This window comes from Capra hircus, chromosome 6, assembly GCF_001704415.2.
Source record: "Capra hircus breed San Clemente chromosome 6, ASM170441v1, whole genome shotgun sequence".
Taxonomy (NCBI): Eukaryota; Metazoa; Chordata; class Mammalia; order Artiodactyla; family Bovidae; genus Capra; species Capra hircus.
Window position 1 is genome coordinate 88802763 of NC_030813.1, and position 22015 is coordinate 88824777.

Sequence of the window (22015 nt, forward strand, 5' to 3'; positions counted from 1 at the left end):
TTTTAAAACAAACTATTTAACTAAGACAAAGACCAAAAAGATCTCCCAAATGATGATAATAAACATATTTGAACAGATTTCTTTTAATAGTGGAAGGGCTCAAAAATATCATATAAGTTTGTGTTTGAAGTTTATAAAAAGTTTACATGCATTTGCTTTTCTTTCTGAAAAATCCAAGATATGAAATATAACATCTTATGGAATAAATCTGGCAAGAAGCCTTTCTGATTTTAGATGTAACAAATGTAAGGAGCAATCAAATTTAGTGTCTGCTACAATCAAGATGTACAAAGAATAAAAACAGTCTTGGTTTGATAAGACAGATACCTACTGTATAATTCCTATTACTAATACCAAAAGCCAGCTATAGTCCAAACCTGCTATGGTAGTATTTAGTCAATAAGACATCTGTGGTTAGTTAGGTAAATATCCTAACATTATTAAGACCAAGCTTACAGATGCATTCTCACAGGAGAGAATTAGCCCCAACATTTTAGCCAGCTCTCACCGGCTATTTAACAACTGTTTGTCAATGACAGCAAAAGAAACATTAAACAAGAGAATACATCTGGATCAATAGAAAGTAATTCCCATTTTAAAAAGAAATAACATTGAGAACAAAATATTCTATATTAAATTATTATGGACTTCTTCTATCTTCATATCTATTTTATAAAAATAACTAGGAAGTAACCTAAGAAATACATAGCAACTTGTCAAATAAACAGTGGTTGAAAATTAATCTCACCATTTTGGATTACTGTGATCTTTTTTACTAGTCTTATTCAATTATTAGATATTAATCAGTTGAGATCAAATAAAAGATACATGACCAGATTGTTTTTTCCAAGTTAGGACATTTAATCAGTTGAACAACAGAACCATATAACTTCAGAGAAAAGGTGAATTAAAAGATTAGTTTTCTTATTTCAAGATTATTTTAAGATAATTATTTCTGCCCTTTTTCTTCTTAGAACTTACTCAGAGGAAAACTAAAATAAAACAGGAACTTCATCTTTGATAAAATTAGAAGAAATTTGTAAATCAAAGCTAATATTAATGAATATAAAGTAAAGAGGAGATGTAACTGACTTGACAAAACAAAGTAAGCAGAAACATAGATAATTAAGAGAAATAAGGTGATCGGCCCTGTAGCTATATACAGGTTCCAGGTACAAGGGTAAGGTTTGGGTTGGAAAACAGAGAGACTGGCTGAACTCCTATGAGGAGCATTTAGACATTTAAGACTCCATCCATAAACTGCACAGCAGATGACTGTTCTCTAAATAAACTAAACCAGAAAGACCCTGGGCTAGGACACATCAAGTATAGATGAAGAAGAGATAATATTAAACTGGAAATGAGGATCAGATGAGCATATGCATGATAAAACAGTGAGATCCTTAGCCCCCTTTCTACTCTCAGCTCTCAAAACGCTGGCAGCCAGCATTTCTATTTCACTAGACAAAAATGTGTGTGTGTTGTGTGTGAGTCGCTCAGTCATGTCCGACTCTTGGACTGTAGTCCACCAGACTCCTCCGTCCATGGAATTCTCCAGGCAAGAATACAAGAGTGTGTTGCCATTCCCTTCTCCAGGGGATCTTCCCGACCCAGGGATCAAACTCAGGTCTCCTGCATTGCAGGCAGATTCTTTACCATCTAAGACACCAGGGAAGCCTAGACAAAAACAGGCAAGAAATTAAACAGCCACAGAGAAAAGACTTAAAGATACTGACATTTGGGGTTTCAAAGAAATGGAGTGGCTTCTGTACAATCATTGGTATACTAGGGATTCTAAAATGTTCCCAAGAACACCCAGCTCTGGTGTATGTGCTATATATAATCTTTGGGACTGTGAATTTGACAGATTTTTATCCTCATGATTAGCTTCACTGATAGCTCAGTTGGCAAAAAATCCGCCTGCAATGCAGGAGACCCCAGTTTGATTCCTGAATCAGGAAGATCCACTGGAAAAGGGACAGGCTACCCACTCCAGTATTCTTGGACTTCTCTTGTGGCTCAGCTGGTAAAGAATCCACCTCCAATGCAGAAGACCTGGGTTCAGTCCCTGGTTGGGAAGATCCCCTGGAGAAGGGAAAGGCTACCCACTCTGGTATTCTGGCCTGGAGAATTCCATGAACTGTATAGTCCATGGGGTTACAAAGAGTCAACATGACTGAGTAACTTTCACTTTCCCTTTTCCCATGGAATAGCTGACCTGAAGATAACAAGGTTATCTGGGTGGGCCTGACCCTATCAAACATGACCCCAGGAAGAGCAAAGAAATTTCTACAGCTGGTTGGAGAAAAGAAGTCAGAGATTCAAAGCACAAGGATTCTACATGCCATGCTGATATGAAGATGAAGGAAATGTGGACAGTCAAACAGGCTTGCTGTACAGGAGCGCAGTTCCAGTTGACAGTTTGTACAAATAGCAAGATCTCAGTCCCACAATTCCAAGGAACTGAATTCCACTACGAATATAATAAACTTGGAAGTGAATTTTCTTCTATAGCCTACAGATGAGAACTCAGCTTAGCTGATATCTTGATTGTTAGCTACTATAAAGAAAATGGGAAAAAAATGGGAATAAACATAAAGATGAGAAAAACAAAGCAACTATTAGCATTATATAAAAAGGAATTCTATCTCCAAAGATAGCTCCTTTCAGCTGAAATCTACTTTCATGTGGCATCTTTAAACCTGGTTTTGCCTCTTCAGACAAGAGAAAACAAACAGCTCTCTTATATTCAATTCAAGTCTCTTCATCTTCAGGAGAATCATTCCCTGTTACTCTTATGACATATTTTTAAATAATTTCACAATTTTCATCTCCCTCACTTTAAAAGGTTTTAAAAACAGTCTATGACCCCAAAAGTGGAAGGAATTATACACAGTATAATCTTTATTATTCATGGTAATTATGTTCTGTAAAATCACTGGGAACACTCAATTAATGGATACTCCTCCAGATGGAAATATAGGGCTAGGTGCCTGAAAGACTCTGGCCTGAGCATCTGTATTAACCAGTCAATATATAAACTTGTTTCATGTGTGTTTTTAATATACTATACTTGATTCTTTAACACTGAACTCACAGGCAACAGCACTGTAACTCGAGCTGAAAAGGCTTTTCTAATACACCTATTTTCTCCACAAGGCACATCATAGCCTGCTCACATTTAGAACACTAGAGAGCACTTCAGCATTATACTTGGGAGCCATTTTAAACAGTGAAATAACCAACAAAAGGCACAAAAATGTGGAAAATGTAACCCAAAGTAGATTGTGGAAAGGACATTTGATTATGAGAGCTGACACAAGAAGGCAGAGAGCATCATCTCAGCAGAAAACATCCACATAGAATAAATCAAAATTTTCACTGTTCTGTGCATTTCTATGAAAGACAGAAAGTGCTGTGAGTATTAATATGGGGATATAAATATATTTTATAAAGTGGATGAATTTGCAAAAATGGAATTCAAGATGAATATAAACTAACTGTATATGAAGTTTCTGTTTATAAGGTTTACAGCAACCTGTCAATTGTATTCTGTCAATGAAAATGTGCTTTCATGAAATGTTCCATGTAATTCTCCAGAAAGTAATCCTTAACTGTTATGAATAGTTTTACACTAAATATCTAAGATCATACCTTTATAATAACTAGAATTTTTAAGTCAAATGAACTTTGGAAAATTAGGTAGGCTTATTATATATATAGAGTTTGCAGACTTACCTGCAGCCTCTAGTAAAGCTTCCAGTCTAGCTTGTGTTTCTGGATCTACTGTCCTGAGGTCTGCACCATCAGCGGTACCTGACAAAAGTAACTTGGAAGCCGTTTCCAGCATTGGATTTTCCAAATCATCTTGATCCAAAATGAAAGACTCCACCTAGAAAACAAATACCAAAAAATGGAAGGAAGGGAGAAATGAAAGGAGAAAAGGAAAGTGGGAAGAGAAACAAACAGAGGAAAAAGAGAGAGAAAAATATTTTAATGTCAGTATCAATGATAAATTCAATGCAATCCTAAATAATTTCAATGGAATATATAAGCCCACAGTTCAAAGTAGAAAATTAAATTTGTAGAATATTTTAAGAATGTATTATTCATATCATATGTATGATATTTGTTTTCCTTACTGAAATCATAGGTGTTCGTCTATTTTCATGGGGGAAGGGTAGCGCATGAGGGAGGTTATGATGTAAATACTTAGCTAGACATGTCTGACTTCAGTAGAAGACTTAAATCAGCTGTTCTTAAATCTTTTGTTCTCAGGACACCCTTATACACCTATAAAGTACTGTTCTGCTCCCAAAGACTTCCCTTAGGGGTTATATTTACTAATATTTACCGAATTCAAAATTAAACTACAATATCAAAGTGTTAGTCGCTTCAGTCATATCCAACTTTGTGACTCCATGGACTGAAGCATGCCAGGCTACTCTGTCCATGGGATTCTCCAGGCAACAATACTGGAGTGGGTTGCCATCGCCTTCTCCAACAATATCAAAAAACACATCATTAATATCACTACTGGTTTCATTACAAAAGTTTTTAAGTACTGCAAAGCTGTGAAGCTCAGGCAAATAAAATTTCTGAAATTCTAATCTGTGCCTGTAAGCTTAATTTTATCACTAATAACAAATACTGACTGTTTTCCTTAAAGCAATAGGCTCACTTCGATCATTTTTGAGAACATTTGCCAAATGTCTTAACTTTGATAGATATAGTGTGTCTGTCAGTGGTAGTGCTTTACGTGTACTTCCCATTTGATCACATAACATTAATAGGATATGTAATCATATACGGAGATTTCAAAAAATTAATATTTACTGCTTTATCAAATTATTCGTCAGGTGAAAATGGCTTTTTAATTTTATAACTCTGAGTGTATGATAATGATAAATACAATGATACTAGTATAATTTGATGCCATGGCCTTAAGAAGCCAGCAATTTTACCTACCATTGCTTTTGTATCATCAGTGTAAATACATCAACCCAGTAAAAAGGCAAGTAAAATATTAGTATAGTGATGAAAACAATTTTGATCTTTTGAACATTCTTACTGATTTCTGAGAACTTGAGAGGGCTGCAGATCATACAATGAGAACCACTGATACAGTAACATATACCAGACTCAATGAATAGAAATGTAAAGAATTAGAAACAGCAGCTCTTAAGACTTTTAAGGGAAAAGTTTTATTTTGACATCCCTTGTCATAGTGCTACTTAAGAATAGGTAGAAAGATGTATTTTTTTTTTAGTTTGCTGATAAAAAGGTGATAGTTATTATATAAAATATCACTAACATAATTGGATAAAATTTATTTCACAAGTTTAAAGTACTTTTAACACTGTAATAACTAAAATGAAATAAATTCTTAACCAATATAACATCAGAAACTGTATCATTCCATCTTTGAAAGTCACCTGTTTAGCAATCAGACATAAATCCTATTTTTAATCTATACATATTTAATACTGAATGTTAAATTTGGGGGAGATAATGTTTCTTTCAAAATTTCCCTTAAGCTAATACAGTTTAATATGAAATAATATTTCATATTTCTAATATTTCAAGTATAAATACACAGAGAATATTCTGAAAATAATCTCTAAATCTTTGAAAACTTTTCAAAACTTTGCTGTATATTAACTTTAAAAATCTATAACAACTGATATAAAATAAACAACTTTTTAAATAAACTTTAAATTATTTCTAAAGGAAGCAGTGAAAGCCTAAGTGTTATATATTAGAAAGTGGACTTTTCACCATGGTTTGGTCAAAGAAATATGTGATTCAAAATTATAGCATGGTAAAAACTATGTCTTTTTATCTTTAACCATGGTTCGGAATATGAGTCTTTCTAGAGAAAACATTGCATCCCAATGATATTTTCTCTGTTAAAGTATCTACAGGTTTTCAATACAATAGAAGACAAAAAAAAAAAAGAGTAAATAACCATGAAAAAATGTACATAGGTAAAATGAACAGATGAAAAATTAAATATTTCAAATTAATGTTTTAGAAAACAAAAGGTATCAAAGAGCAATGAAAGTGTGTTAGTCACTCAGTTGTGTCTGACTCATTGATGCCATGAACTGCGTAGCCTGCCAGGCTCCTCTGTCCATGGAATTCTCTAGGCAAGAATACTGAAGTGGGTAGCCATTCCCTCTTCCAGGGGATCTTTGTGACCCAGGGATCAAACCTGGGTCTCCTGCATTGCAGGCAGATTCTTTACCATTTGAGCCAAAGCGCAGTGCAGAGTGCCAAACCAAAAGTTCAGAGCAAAGGTACTAAAACTGTTCAAAGGAGACAATGCATGCAAAAAAACATACAAAGGGACTTTGACCAAAATAACTAATTGGTATAAGACAAAAGGAGAAGGAATACAGTATTGGTAGACAAGCATAAAATTTCTACATGCTAGAATATAGGATTTACTATAGGAAAGGTCAGAAAGTTACAAATTAGATCATAGAAGGTATTAAATCTCCATCAAAAGCAATTTCCTGATATAAGGTCCCCTTATGCCACACCACATCTTAACTAAGTTTGGTGAAAATTTACTTAGAAAAATACACTTCAATCTTTTCATGAGGCATACTAAATGCAGAAATATGTTTTATTAAATCAAGTCCATGAAAGTTCTTTTTTTGGCTATGCAACTAGAAGGATCTTAATTCCCCAGACTAGGAAGTCAATCTGTGCACTCAGCAGTGAAAGCCAGGAGTACTGACCACTGGATCCCAAGAAAATTTCCATCCATAAAAGTTCTTACAGGGATTTCCCTGGTGGTCCAGTGGTTAAAAATCCCACCTTCCAACATACGGGACTTGATCCCTGGTTGGGGAACTAAGATTCCACATACTGAAGAAGGGGGAGTACCTAAGCCCTAGCCACCAGAACTACTGGGTCCATACGCCTCAACTAGAGAAGCCCGTGTGCCACAACGAAGAACCCACATGCCACAACTAAGACCCTACACAGCCAAACAGCTAAATCAGTGTTTTTGAAAGCTCTTACATTGATTTTTAAAGCCCACGATTTTTTGTTGTTGTTGTATAGACACTAAGTTATGTCTGACTCTTTTGTGACCCATGGACTTGTAGCCCTTCAGGCTCCTCTGTCCATGGGATTTTCCCAGGCAAGAATACTGGAGAGGGTTGCCATTTGAGACTCCAAGGGATCTTCCGAACCCAGGGATCCAGCCTCTATTCTTGCTTGGCAAGTGGATTCTTAACCACTAAGCCACCTGGGAAACCCCCACTATTTTTACTATGTGAAGAACCTGGTATTTTAAAAAACAGTAGATTCAAATGCCTATGAAATGCTCTATAAATTTTAAAAGGCATACGATGAAAGAAAAGAACAGGAATGGATGTCTATAGTATCCTGCCCTACCTCCCAATTTATGAAGAAGAAACTAATTTCAAGGGTACCATCAGGATCTAAAGACCTAGGTACCATTACTGCCTCATTTGCTACCTATGAGAGCTAAGCAAGTTATCTCATCCATCTTACTCTGCATAATTGTTATAAATTTTTCACATGACTATTAGTCTATCTAAACTCCACAGAAATAGGGAATTTGTTTGGAGCACTGATATGGAGCCACTAAAATGATGCCTATCTCATTGTGAGGACTCAAATAATTCTTGAATAAATAAGAGATGGTTTGAGGCTCGTTTCTTTTCAGATTCTAAAAGGTTGTAGTGTATTCGGAGAAGGGAGAGGAAGTTATATAAATGTATATTTTCTAGATATAGAAAAGTCAAGTATTAGGTAGCAGGTATGACAAAATGCTATATTCATTAATATTAAACACACTTTTATTACGATCTTTGAGTAAGAGATACTGCTGTTTACTACTATCAGATGTGTAAAATTAGGCCTTGTATCTAGGAACTTACTTTAATGTGAGAATAAAAGTATACAATAACAATAATACAGAGTAGAAGTACATAAGGTAAAGAGAGAGAGAGAGAAGAAAAAAAAAATCACAGGAGTTCTGAAGAGGAAGTAGAAGACAACTCCTTCCTTTAACACCAATTCCTCTTCCTACCTGAAAAGATTGTTGAATGGCATTATAGAACATGTAGATATAAGGAGATGCAGTCACAAAAATACAAAAATAAGTAACTCTATTCAAATGTCAACTAAGTTATGAGCATACACCTCCTTAACATGTCCTTAGCTAAGGAAACTCAGATTAAAAACCAAAATACAATTAGGCTAGATTCAAACCTGACTCATTTTTATCATATTATTTCTATATAAAAAATTCATTTTCAATCACAGCTAAGTTCTGGAACATTAAAAATGGTTTGAGTAATAAATTCACATAAATATTCTGAAATTCCTTAGATGAAATGTATAAATAACTTTCATGAAGAGGGGAGAGACAGAAGGAAATTAATGTCCTTATTAAATTCATTCTTCCCTAAAGAAAATAATCTGTCAAAGTTATCGATATTCAAAGCATGACAATTTAAATTATATCTAAACTACTTTGGATGTGTGGTTTTGACCAGCTGGATATTTTATAAAATGGTGTGTGTGCATCAAATTCTTGTCTAATGCAAAGAACAAAATGCACAAGTCTTAGAAATCACCAGGTTCAGTTTACTGCTACAGATGAGAAAACAGAAGCACAGGATCTGTATTTAAACAGCAAGTTTCTAAACATCTAACAAAAAGAGATCACTTATACAATTAACAAGTTCCAATATTCTTCCTACCAGTAAAAGAGGCTGTTCTTTCACTTTGCTTTAGAAAAGCTAACTTTAAATTCTGTATTTAAGGGATAAAGCTGCCATCACCTGAACCCAATTTTCAATTTAAAAAAGTGAGACAACTAAACATTATATGCCCCTGATTTATGCAACATAAAATATACAGTACCTCCTACGAAGTACTGTTGCCTCCTTGAATTAACTTCTAGTTTATAAAAATTATTAAGGCAAGTATCTGGAACAAATTAAATCGGGGCTTCTCAATTTTGGCATCGCTGGCATTATGAGCCAGATAATTCTTTGTTGTTGGGAGCTGTCCTACACGCTTCAGGATGTTTAGCAGCATCCCTGGCCTCTACCCACTAGGTGCCAATAGCAATCCTATCACAAGCTGCAACACCAAAAGTATCTCCAGACAGTGCCAAATGTCCCCTTGGAGGAAATAACAAAAACAAAATATTCTAGGGATGGGAAGTTGAGAACCACTGAGTTCAACAGAAGCAAACAAAAACAACTAAAATACAGAACATGTTTTAAAAGAGAGAGAAAGACAGTAAAAGGGAAGAAATGTTCTAAATTAGAGACATTCCAGAGACATAACCAGCAAAATAATATAGACCTTACTTGAAATTTTCAAGGCAAATCAAGAAATCTGAATATGAGTTGGGTATTAAATAGTATAAAGGAATCAATCTGGTTAGGTAAGAAACTGCTCTTATATTTTAGAGATGCATGCTGGGAGTATACACAAATACTGTCAGGAATTTGTCGTAAACTATTTCAGGAAAACTAAAGTTGTATAGCAAATTCTTGATAATGCTAAATCTGAAAAGATTTACAGAGGTTTTATTTCACTAGTCTTTATACTTTCGTGTACATTAAATCCTTTTAGTTTTTAAAAAGTTTTAGGGTGATGTTTTACTACAGATGTTGCTTTTGTTTCAAAAAAATTACTTAACAGTTATTTTGGGGGGCTCCAAAATCACTGCAGACGGTGACTGCAGCCATGAAAGTAAAAGATGCTTACTCCTTGGAAGAAAAGTTATGACCAACCTAGATAGCATATTGAAAAGCAGAGACATTACTTTGCCAACAAAGGTCCGTCTAGTCAAGGGTATGGTTTTTCCAGAGGTCATGTATGGATATGAGAGTTGGACTGTGAAGAAAGCTGAGTGCCGAAGAATTGATGCTTTTGAACTGCGGTGCTGGAGGACTCTTGAGAGTCCCTTGGACTGCAAGGAGATCCAACCAGTCCATTCTGAAGGAGATCAGCCCTGGGATTTCTTTGGAAGGAATGATGCTAAAGCTGGAACTCCAGTACTTTGGCCACCTCATGTGAAGAGTTGACTCATTGGAAAAGACTCTGATGCTGGGAGGGATTGGGGTCAGGAGGAGAAGGGACTACAGAAGATGAGATGGCTGGATGGCATCACTGACTCGACGGACGTGAGTCTGAGTGAACTCCGGGAGCTGGTGATGGACAGGGAGGCCTGGTGTGCTGCGATTCATGGGGTCATGAAGAGTCAGACAGGACTGAGCAACTGAACTGAACTGAACTAGATACTATCCAATTAACAAAGTATTTTTTTACTTTCTTCTCAAAATAAACTGAACACAAATGCTTAAACAATAAAAGCCAAAGTCTTTTTAACAATGGTCAGAGGTGAATGAATTTGTTAATGCTATTAATGGAAGTCCTGGTCCTTGAATACTCAAAACACAAAGTCACGTGAAAACATGGAAATAAAGGGTCATCTGAACCGATTGTGAACATTAGCATAACATTTCAAACTAAATACTCTTCAGAACAAATATATTATCACTGCTATATTAGAGAAAAGCAGTCCATTTTATAGTACAATAAACTAGTATTCATGCCAAAGAATAAAGTGAAAGTGAAAGTGTTAGTCCCTCAGCGGTGCCTAACTCTTTGTGATCCCATGGGCTCTACAGCCCATCAGGCCCCTTTGTCCATGAAATTCTCCAGGCAAGAATATTGGAGTGGGTTGCTATTCCCTTCTTCAGGGGAGCTTCCCAACCCAGGAATCGATTCCAGGTCTCCAGCATTGTAGGCAGATTCTTTACCATATGAGTCACCAGGGAAGCCAAAGAATAAGAAAATAGCATATTTTGATTAACTAGATATCATATGTACAAATTCCATTCAATTTAACAAATATTCACTGCCAATTACATACTATGTGCAAAGTAGTAGGACACCCAAGGGAGAATGGTAATACAAAATGATTTTTTTAACAATCAATGCCTCCCACAAATATTATATAAAAAAGGCAACTCTAAAGGCAACTCTATGTACAAATAGCTAACTGTATCAAACAAGATTGGAAAATAGTACTAAACAGATGCTAATACAGAGACTGTAAAGAGGAAGGAAAAAACATTTCCAAATGAAAATAGTAAAAAGAATAATGCTTAAAGAAGATGGAGCTTTTCAGTATTATGCGGAGAAGTCTACAGTTTATACGGTAGCTTCTGAAGAGTTTAAGCATTAAAATAGTGTTTTAGAAAGACAGAGGCCACGTGAAAGATGGTTTTAAACAGACAGGACAACAGACATAAAGAAACCAATTAGGAATTATCAATCATTTGATCAATATATCAAATGAAAGATTATGGAAAGTGGGGATAGGAAAAAGAGTCAGTCTTAAAGAGTAAACATAATTTAAAAAATGAGAATGCTAGCAACTATAGAATTTGGATATCTTGAACTTTAACACTCCCATCCTCCTACGCCATCACTATCTCAATTTATTACTGTTTTTGTTGTTCGGAAAACTACCCTCCACTTATCACTGAATGTCAAGCTGGTAACCTGAATTTCAAGATAATAATAATATCAAAAGGTCACACATAAACAGGTGAATATAAAAAAAAAAGACTAATTTGAATCTAAGATAATTTATAACACTGATTGGGTAATTCTTAATAGTTTACACTATATCTTTCAAACAAGCCCAGAGAAACATAGTACTTGTTCTTCTTAGTTCTTTGAATACAGATTTATTATACATAAAATAAGAAATATATAGTCATCATAATTATTCTCTTCCATACATGACCCTGAAGCCTAATAAAAATTTCTTTGCTGTATATTTTTTATGGTCTTAAATAGGGTAAAATCCAGCTAAAATAGTACAATTCTTAATAAAGACTAAACTATTCCAAAATTAGTCTATTTGGGATACACTTTTTCAGCAGTAGTAGAGTCACTGAACAGTGATTTACATATACATTAAAATAAAGTAAGAAAACAAATAAGAGCCCACTTAAAAGTCCCTGGAAAAAGAATATCAACAAAGACCCGGACATTACGGTACTGGTACCTTAAGATTAAAACAAATAAAACTAAAGAAAATTTGACTAAAATAAACTTAGCTTTCAAAAGTCTATTCATTGATTTATGATTGATTTATATCTACATTCTTTCATTCATACTTATCTATCCTTCTAATAAATTTCAGTCAAGACCTGGGAATATGCTGAGAATCAGTGGTATACAGAAAAACAAAGCACTGTTATCACAGAGCTCAGTAGTACAACATGATTTCTTTTCTTATGCTTCAAAGTACTTATCTGCCTGCAATAGCTCACTATGAAATTACAACAGTTTAGTGTGTGAAAATTTGGAAATTATAAACTTTATAAAGTGGACAAATTAGTAATGGTTAAAATATGTAAAAATTCTATGGAATTCACATATCTAGAGTTTGTAAGTAGATTTTTTGCTAATAAAATTAAAGATACATGTTATTTCAAAGATTTCCTTAAATCCAATAACAACAGTACAAAGCTATTTAGTTATAAATCTAGCCTACTTCTGGTATATATCATTATTCATCAATTATCATAAAAGAGCCTCAAAATAAAACAATTTCTTGTAAGATGGCATTAAAATGTACATGCAAATATACATACACATACAGATTAAACACACACATACAGATCTCTCTCTCACACACACACACACACACACACACACACACACACACCCCTAGAGTCATAACCTGGTAAAATTTACTTCTCCAATACAAAACTAAATGCTAGAAGACAATCTGAAAAGAAATGAAGCACAATTAATTTTTAAAAAATTCTAAACTGTAGAACAAAATAATTTCTAGACATGCAAGTACTTTGAAAACTTAAAAACCACAAACAGTTCTGAATTTAGAGAATTTATGCCTTCAACAACTAAAATGAATCCAAAAAAGGACAGCCTAGAAATCATAAGACCAAGCAGTTAAAAAAGAAATTAGTAGCATATAATCTATTGTTAACATTTCAGATAGTTGTTAATAAAAAAGGAAGCAACAAGTTATAAATACTGTTTAAATTCAATCAAATGCCTTCTGAAGAACAGGAAGAAAACATATTTTTCAAACTGGGAGGGAAACAATTTTAAAAACTCAAATTCAGTTAAACACAAGGGGGACAGGGTGTGGGATAATAAGAAAATGCATCTTTGCCATTAACTGTCGCTATTAGGAAAAAACCAAAAACCCAAAGACTAACTTAATATAAAAGAGAGTGGAAAAATCTCTTATTTTAAAAAAATGACATATAGATTAGGATTTAAATAAGAAAAAAGGAAAAAACTCAACTACATGGTACTACAAGAGAAAAAAATCTAAAATTTTTTGTCATAAAAGTTGAAAACAGAGGTGTAAAAAAGCAATCTTAATCAAAGGTGCCACTATTAACATGAGTAAAGGAAGCATTCAAGGCAAAACATATTACACAGAAAAAAAAATTTGTAATAATAATAGATACAATACACTGGGAGTGTGTTGACAGCTCAACTTCTACATACCCTGACAATGCAACACAGAAACATATAAAGTAAAAATATTATAAACTTAAGCAACTTGAAAATTCATACAACTTAGTGGGAAACTTTCCAAGTACCTATCAGAAAATGAGGAAATCAAGTAGACGATACAGATATGGACAATTCAAAAATAGAATTAACAAATCATACTTATATTTCATAGTGAATCAGAACTTAGTATATCATATGAACAAAGAACATAGTCTTTGAAAGCAAAAACCTGATTATATCTTAAGCAAAGGAAAATCTCAACAGGTTTTTTAAAAAAATAACATAGGATACATCTGAGGTCCATAAAGCTAAAGGAAACTAAAAATTATCAATAAGAGGATAACACTGAAAGTGAAAGTGAAGTCGCTCAGTCATGTCTCTTTGCGACCCCATGGACTGTAGCCTACCACGCTCCTCCCTCCATAGGATTCTCTAGGCAAGAGTACTGGAGTGGGTTGCCATTTCAAAGGATAACACTACACTTGAAAATTTTAAAAGAAAAGAAAATAGCCTACTAATGAACTCTTAGAATACAGAGAAAGTGAAAACTAACATTGTGAGCATATCATTTCAAATGGAATTGGTCCCAGCAATTCTTAAAGAAAAATTTAAAGCCTTAAATATGTTCAGTATAACACAAAAAAGGTTTAAACACATAAAAAGTTTCAAAAATAGAATACAAATAAAAATATATCAATATAATTTACAGTGATAAATATAGAAATGAAATTCAGAGATACAAAAGTAATAAAACCAAACACTACTTCTTGGGTAAGTCTGACAAGAGAAACAAGCCTTTAACAAGTCTGATTATGGAAAACCAGAGAATAAAAGATACAAGGAATCATTAAAATTAGAGAACTAAGCACAACTGATACATCAGTAAATGGGAAAGTCTAAAAAAAAATGGATGCTTTTCTAAGAAAAGAAAACATCAAAATTACCTCAAGGAAAGGTAGAAATGTAATAGAATATATCCACAGAAGAAACCTTAACAATAGTTATATATCTACCTTTCAGAAGCAACATAACATTATTATATTATTTGCAAAGTTAATTTGGCAGTTGTATAAAAAATATAGTGCACAACACATACATGAAAGGGGATCAAGAAAACATGAAACACAATCATATGTGATCTTCCCCTACCTGGAATGCTTTTGCCAATGCTTTCACCATTCTTCAGGTCTTAGTTTATATTTTACCTTCTCAGATGATAATATCAGAGGTACTCTCCTCATTTCTCTACCACACCATTCTCTTTATTGCCTCCACAGTACTACCACAGTCTAAAATTATCTTGTTCTTGAGTACTTGCTTATTATCTCTCTTCTCCATTTAAAAAAGAGAGGAACCAATCAGACTTACTCAGCGCTATCACCAGTTTGTGGCAAAGTTCCTGGCACAATGCAATACAATATTACAAGTATCCAAACACTTGGCTGAATAAATACTAAAAATGAGAAACACCATTACCAATATTAGGCAAATATATTAATGTAATACACTACATTAAAATGCTAGAGGTGAAAAGAATATGTATCATCTTAACAGAAATGCATGATAAAACATATTATCTATTACCACGGAAATACTTTTAACCCAAGAAGGATACTTTTGTTTCTGACAACGTATTCTATCAGAAATCTAAGGCATACATAAATGCAGAAGTTTAAAAATTAGAAGCATTCCATTTAAATCAGAAAAGATGTCCAAATCAGAACTAGTAGGGAACAGGTCTGGAAACCTAAGAAATGCAATAAGACCAGAAAACAAAACAAAAAATAGAGAAGTATAAATACTGAAAAAGGAAACAACAAAATGCCATCATTTTGCAGAAAACGTAATCATCCTTCTAGAAATTTCAAGAGAATCAATCGACAATTAAGTAAATGGTAAGATCAACATACAAAAATCAGTAGATTTCCTATATACTAGCAATAACCAATTGAAAAACAAAGTGCAAAATGGAAGAAAAGATGTAATTCACGGTAACAACAAAAACTACGAAATACCCAGGAATAAACCTAACAAGAAAAATGTAAGACCTACATGAAAAAAATAAAAAATAAAAACGATAAAATTTACTAAAGGACATAAAAGAACACCTGAAGAAATGGAGAGGCATACCATGTTCCTGGATGGGAAGATTCAATAGTGTAAAGATGTCAATTCTCCCCAAATTAATCTGTAAATTCAATGCACTTCCAATCAAAATCCCAAAGGGATTTTTAATGGAACTTGACATGTTGATTCTAAAGTTCATCTGGAAGAGAAAATACACAGAAATTGCCAAAAAAATTTTTGAAAAAGACAACGGGGAGGGGTGCCCTACCAGATGTCAAATATAAAATGATAATCATCAAAACAATGGAGTATTAAATCCAGAACAAACATAGTTTGGACTTTTAAATTATGATACAGATGATACTTCAAGTCAGTGGGAAAAAAAGACATTGTTCAATAAATTATGTTGGGAGAATGGTTACAAAACTGAAAAATTAGTTAGGTCTCAGCCATAAAACATATATTTTAAAAATTCCAGATGAATTAAAATCTACTAGAAACATAAATAAAACTGAAGACATAGTAGAAGAAAACATAAGCGGCTAAGTTACTCTAAGAAGGCTTTTCAGGAAAAGACACAAAACCTAGAAGCTAGGAAGGAAAAGATTGATAGATTTTGACAGTATAAAAATGAAAAATCCAAAGATTCCATAAAGTAAGACAATTGACAGGTTAGCAGAAAATGTTATAAAATATGATGGTTATACTATAAACAGAATTTTAATGAAATCCTAAAATTTAAGTAAGAAAAGGGCAAACCCCACAATAGGCAAAATTATATGAGTAAGCAATTTATACAAGACATAACAAATGACGAACAAATATGCTCAACCTCACTGGCAATCAGGCAAATACAAATTAAAATGAGGTATTATTTTTTATCTATTGACAGATATTGTCTATTTTGGGGAATAATATGGTAGAATCTATAATCAACATTTAAAATGCAACTTTCATTCTAGGAATTTAGACTGCAGAAATACTTGTATATGTCAGCAAAAAAAAATGTACAAGAATGTTTATTACAAAACTGATTATAGAAGAAAAAATTATGTAATCCATACACCCATCAACAGAACAATAAAGGTATGAAGCAATGAACTAAAGCAGATCTACATACAAAGACTTACACCATGACTGTTTAAATGTACCTATTCTATTCTTTCTGTCCCTTTAATTTTCATCTCTTTAGACTTATTCATCTTTATGAAACTTAACAATGCAGTGACATTTTCCAACTTGTTTATTATCTTATTTGAATATAAATTCACTTAGGCAAGGACCATACTTTGTTCCTTGCTTTGCAAACAGAACAGGGCCTTAAAAACAGTAAGCTTAAACTCAAACATATTTCCTGAATGAATACACGAACACTGATGTCAAGTATCAATACTACATTTCATTAGGTGAAAAATGTAAGTCTCACAAAAGAGGCATGGTATATGTCTATTCAAGTTGATTAAAAACAAAATATATGTATATTCAAGAAAACAAAAATTTCAAAATATATAACCCATGTGGTGATCAAGGAGTGAAATCAACAAGAGAATTTTACTTATCTATACTCTTCTATACTCTACCGCTTACCTTATAAAAATACCAATAAAAGGACCACATAGTTTTCTACTGTGTAATCTTAGCAAATAATTTAATAATTTAGATCTTCAAAGAAAATTTAATACTTTAAATTCTAGATCCTCAAAAATATCAAGAATAACTTTCCATATTTCTAACAAAAATTACAAAAGAATCAAAACAATTTGTATTATTTTGAGGTATATAGGATTAACTTGCTAGTATATGTAATTCAGTCTGAAACGCACATGCAACAGAAATACTTTTTAAGTAAACAGAAAAAAAAAAGTCTTGGCATCAGGCTTCCTGGTGCCTCAAATGGTAAAGAATCAGCCTGCAATGTGGGAGACCTGGGTTTGATCCCTGGGTTGGGAAGATCACCTGGAAGAGGGCATGACAACCCACTCCAGTATTCTTGCCTGGAGAATTCCATGGACAGAGGAGCCTGGCGGGCTACACATTTCATGGGGTCACAGAGAGATAGGACTGAGCAACTAAGCACAGCACAGCTTGACATCAGTATTAAGTCACTCTAAGATTCAGTTACAGCAACAGCTTGTTTTCCCAAGAGAAATAAAATCAGGAGAACACTGTATTTCCCTCCATTCTTTTTCTTCCTGTAGCCAATTAAGTTTCTTTGAAAATTAGGTTTATCAAAGTATAAGTTAGAATAAAGTTCACCCATTTTTAGTTGTATAAATCCATTGCAGGGAAGATTGCAAGTGAAGGGTTAGTCGCTCAGTTGTGTCAGACTCTGACATCATGGACTGTAGCCTGCCAGGCTTTTCTGTCCATGGAATTCTCCAGGCAAGAATACTGGGGTGGGTAGCCATTCCCTTCTCCAGGGGATCTTCCTGACACAGGGATTGAATCTGCATCTCCTGCATTGCAGGCAGATTCTTTACCATCTTGAGCCACCAGGGAAGTCCCATAAAAACCTATGGATATTGGCAAATATATAGTTATGTAATTCTCACCACAATCAAGATAGACAGTATTTCTTATACTTAAATATTTCTCCTGCTCCTTTATAGGCAATCTCTTACCACCACCCTAGTAATCATGCTTTCTGTTACTTTCATTTTTCTCTTTTCCAGAAGGAAATGGAATTATTCAAAGTTTTGAGTGCAGCCTCTTTTACAAATGCACTATGCCTTTAAAACTCATCTACTCTACAGCACACATCGCATCAGGAGTTCATTCCCTTTTATTGCTGAATACCATTCCATCATATGGATATATCACACTTTGTTTAGCTATTCATTAATGAACATTTGAGTACTAGGCTTTATGTGTGCATGTTTTCATTTCCTACGGATAAATACACGAGAAAAAAAATGTGTTTTTAAATTTTTAAGAAAACAGCAGACTTTTATAAATGACAGTACCATTTTGCATTCCCACCTGCAATGTATGAGAGTTCTGGATGCTTTGGATTCTCACTAGCATTTGATATTGTCAGTTTTTTCTTTATTTAATTCCTCCACTCTAGATATTAATGTAGGGCTTCCCAGGTAGCACTCATGGTAAAGAACCTGCCTGCCAATGCAGGAGACATAAGAGATGCAGGTTCAGTTCCTGAGCTGGAAAGATCCCCTGGAGAAGCGCATGACAATCCACTCCAGCATTCTGAGTCTAAGCTCTAGAGCCCTAGAGATGGAACTACCGAGCCCATGTGCCACAACTACTGAAGCATTCATGCCCTGGAGCCAGCACTCCAGAACAAGAGAAGCTGGCACACTGCAACAAGAGACAGCTTCCATTCACCACAGTTAGATAAACCCTGCATGCAGCAATGAAGATCCAGTGCAGCAAAGTAAATAAATAAATAAATGTGGGTCTGGAAGATCCCCAGGAGTAAGGAATGGCAACCTACTCCAGTATTCTTCCTTGGAAAATTTCAAGGACAGAGGAGCCTGGCAGGCTACAGTCCACGGGACTCCAAAGAGTCAGATACCACTGAGCAACTGAGCACACAATGAAAAAGATATATAAGAATTTGAAGTTTGATATCAAAGATCTTAACAACTCTTACTTCCTGTGAGCCCATCCAAGAGAAAGTAGCTATAGTACATTCTAAAAATTACCCATTCTTTCCCCAACACATCTTTTTCTATTTGTGGCTCCATCTGCCTCAAATTATGGCAATAAAGGTGGGTGGAAAGAGGAGACAAGGAAAGTGGGAGGGAAAAGAAAGGGGAAAAAAAAATCCAGCAGGACAAAGAAATAGGACATCCGGCACCTTCCAGCATGAAGTCATCTACTTTTCTGAGGAAAACATTTTCTCAATTTTCCATTACCTTATGTAAAACAGAAGGTTGAATCATTAATTCAACCTCTTCCAATCCCCTTCGTACCATTATGTAGGACTTCCCTGGTGGTCCAGTGGTTAAGAATCCGCCTGCAGATGACGGTGACAAGGGTTCAACCCTGGGTCCAGGAAGATCCCACATGCTGCAGGGCAACTAAGTCCCTTGCACCACAACGAATGAGTCTGTGTTCTAGAGCTCACACGCCGCAACTGCTGAAGCCTGCGCACCCCGGAGCCTGTGCTCCACAACAAGAGAAGCCACCACAGTTAGAAGCCCATGGCCACAAGAAGAGAGGAGCCCCCACTCTCCACACCTAAAGAAGGCCCATAAACAGCAATCAGGACTCAATGTGGCCAAAATTAAAACTGAAGATAACATTTTTTAAAAAGTTAAATGTAGAGGTATACCCTAGAAATTTACAATTACATTTCCCTCTCTGCTGTCATTTACTAAGATTTTCAAATGGCTAGTTTCTTCTGATCACTCAGGTTTCACTTAAATTTGTCATTCCTTAGAGTATGATTCTATGACCCTCCTTCTCTCTGTAATGGTTCATCCCCATCACCTTGATTTCATTTTCCAATAGCAGTAATGATAATATTAACTTCTATTATTTATTTTCTAGTCATATTACATACTGTCAGTCTTTTCAACTAAAATAAAAGTCCCAAGATAGTAGGAACTTCATCTATCTTTTCATTGCTGTAGTCTAAGCCAAGAGTAGCACACCAAGGAAGCAGTCAATAAATATTTCTTGAATTATGTCATTAAGTTATATCATTAAAGATATTTAACTTTGACAAGTCCTTTATTTTGAAACCCCAAAATACATCTCCATGCTTTCCATATTTTGTATCATCTTGAAAATATTTCTGACAGCAGAGTATCTCCATGAATTATATCTTTTTCACCTAGAGGAGTATAATTGCAATGAAAATTCATATAGTATATATCCATTTTTGAAGCCAGAAAGATATTAAACACTAAAAATGGTCTTGTGCTAACAGAGATTGACTTATATTTTTAACCCATCATGAATTTCAGAATCCTAAAAGAGAAACATGGGAGAGCTTTTGTCTCTGTGCTGATTATAGAACAAAATAGGTTTATGTTATAAAATACAGAAAGTACATTTTTGTCCAGATTATTTAAACACTGAAAAAGTCTATCATAATAGACTGGAGAATCTCCTCTTCTGAATTTTTTTACGAAATGTCAGCCAACTCAAAGATCTGCTTCTATTCAGCATTTAAAGAGATGCAACTTTACTTCCTTGGTAGTATGGACTACAATGCTTGTGTCCCCCACAAAATCGTATGTTGAAATCTACCTCACAATGTAATGATACTGCAGTGAGGCCTTTGGGAAGTAATAGGATTAGAAGTCATGAGGAAGGCACCCTCAATAATGGGATTAGTGCCCTTATAAGAGAACATGGTTCCTCTTTTTGCACTCCACCAGGTGAAAATACAAGAAGATGGCTCTCTGCAACATGAAAGAGGGTCCTCAGTAGAACGTAACATCATGCCAGCATCCTGAGATCTCAGACTTCCAGCCTCCAGAACTATGCAATGTAAATTTGTTTACAAACCACTTAATCTATGGTACTTTGTTATAGCAGCCTAAATAGACTAAGACATCTAGAGAATTAGGGGGCATATTGCTTTATATTCTGTTTAACCAGTCTTAGAGCAGTGGTTCTCAAATTTAGCTATACAGAATTAACAGAAAAAGTACTAATGCCTGGGAGATAACCTTAGATATTTAATCATGTAGGGGTATGGCTTGGGCATTAATAATTTTTAAAAGCTCCTAGGTAATGAAAATGCAAGACCAAGGCTAAACCACTGCTCAAAAGGTGAAGATTAACTAACTCCATCATGAAAGTAGCTTATATATGAAGACAGCTTCTCTTAAATGAAAGGCATTTAACAACTCTAAATGCCATTAGCTTTTGTTTATATTCAAAAACAATCAAAAATTTTCTAAATCACATAAAGGGCGTCAGAATCTTTCTCATGCTCTCAGTTATTAAACACATCAAAATACTTCTAACATACTCAGCACTATGCTAGGCACTGATGAATAAAGCTGGATCACTGTATTCTTGTGATCAAGCATCCACTCCTACCTTTAAGACGGTCTCACCTCAACCACCACCATGATCACACTCTCCTTTCCATCAGGGGTTGGACTGTATCAGTCCATCAAAGAACAACTATAATGCCAAATGTACACCTTTGGAGGACTAGTGTTCAAGTTTAACTCTGTTCTTACTCAAGAATTATTCATAGAAGTTAGTCAATCCTAGTCAAAAAGATGTTGATATTGTAAAGAACAGGTGCCCTGAAATACAAAATGACCTCACTAGTTAATCATCTCATTAAATAGTGCTAGGGGAAAAAGTTAAGATTCTTAACTTTTTTTCACATCATGTATCACAATATAAAATAAATTCCAGTAGGGCTGGATCCAAAAATATA

General features: G+C 34.4%; 1 protein-coding gene across 5 annotated transcripts in view; it reads right to left on the reverse strand.

Moving 5' to 3' along the window:
* Nucleotides 1-22015, reverse strand: part of ANKRD17 (ankyrin repeat domain 17) — a 168121-nt gene that overhangs the window by 90201 nt on the left and 55905 nt on the right. For all 5 annotated transcript variants that reach the window (XM_013964713.2, XM_018049565.1, XM_013964714.2 and 2 more), the window contains exon 2: nt 3739-3892. In XM_013964713.2, the coding sequence (XP_013820167.2) occupies nt 3739-3892 (154 nt within the window). The remainder of the gene's footprint in view (nt 1-3738; nt 3893-22015) is intronic.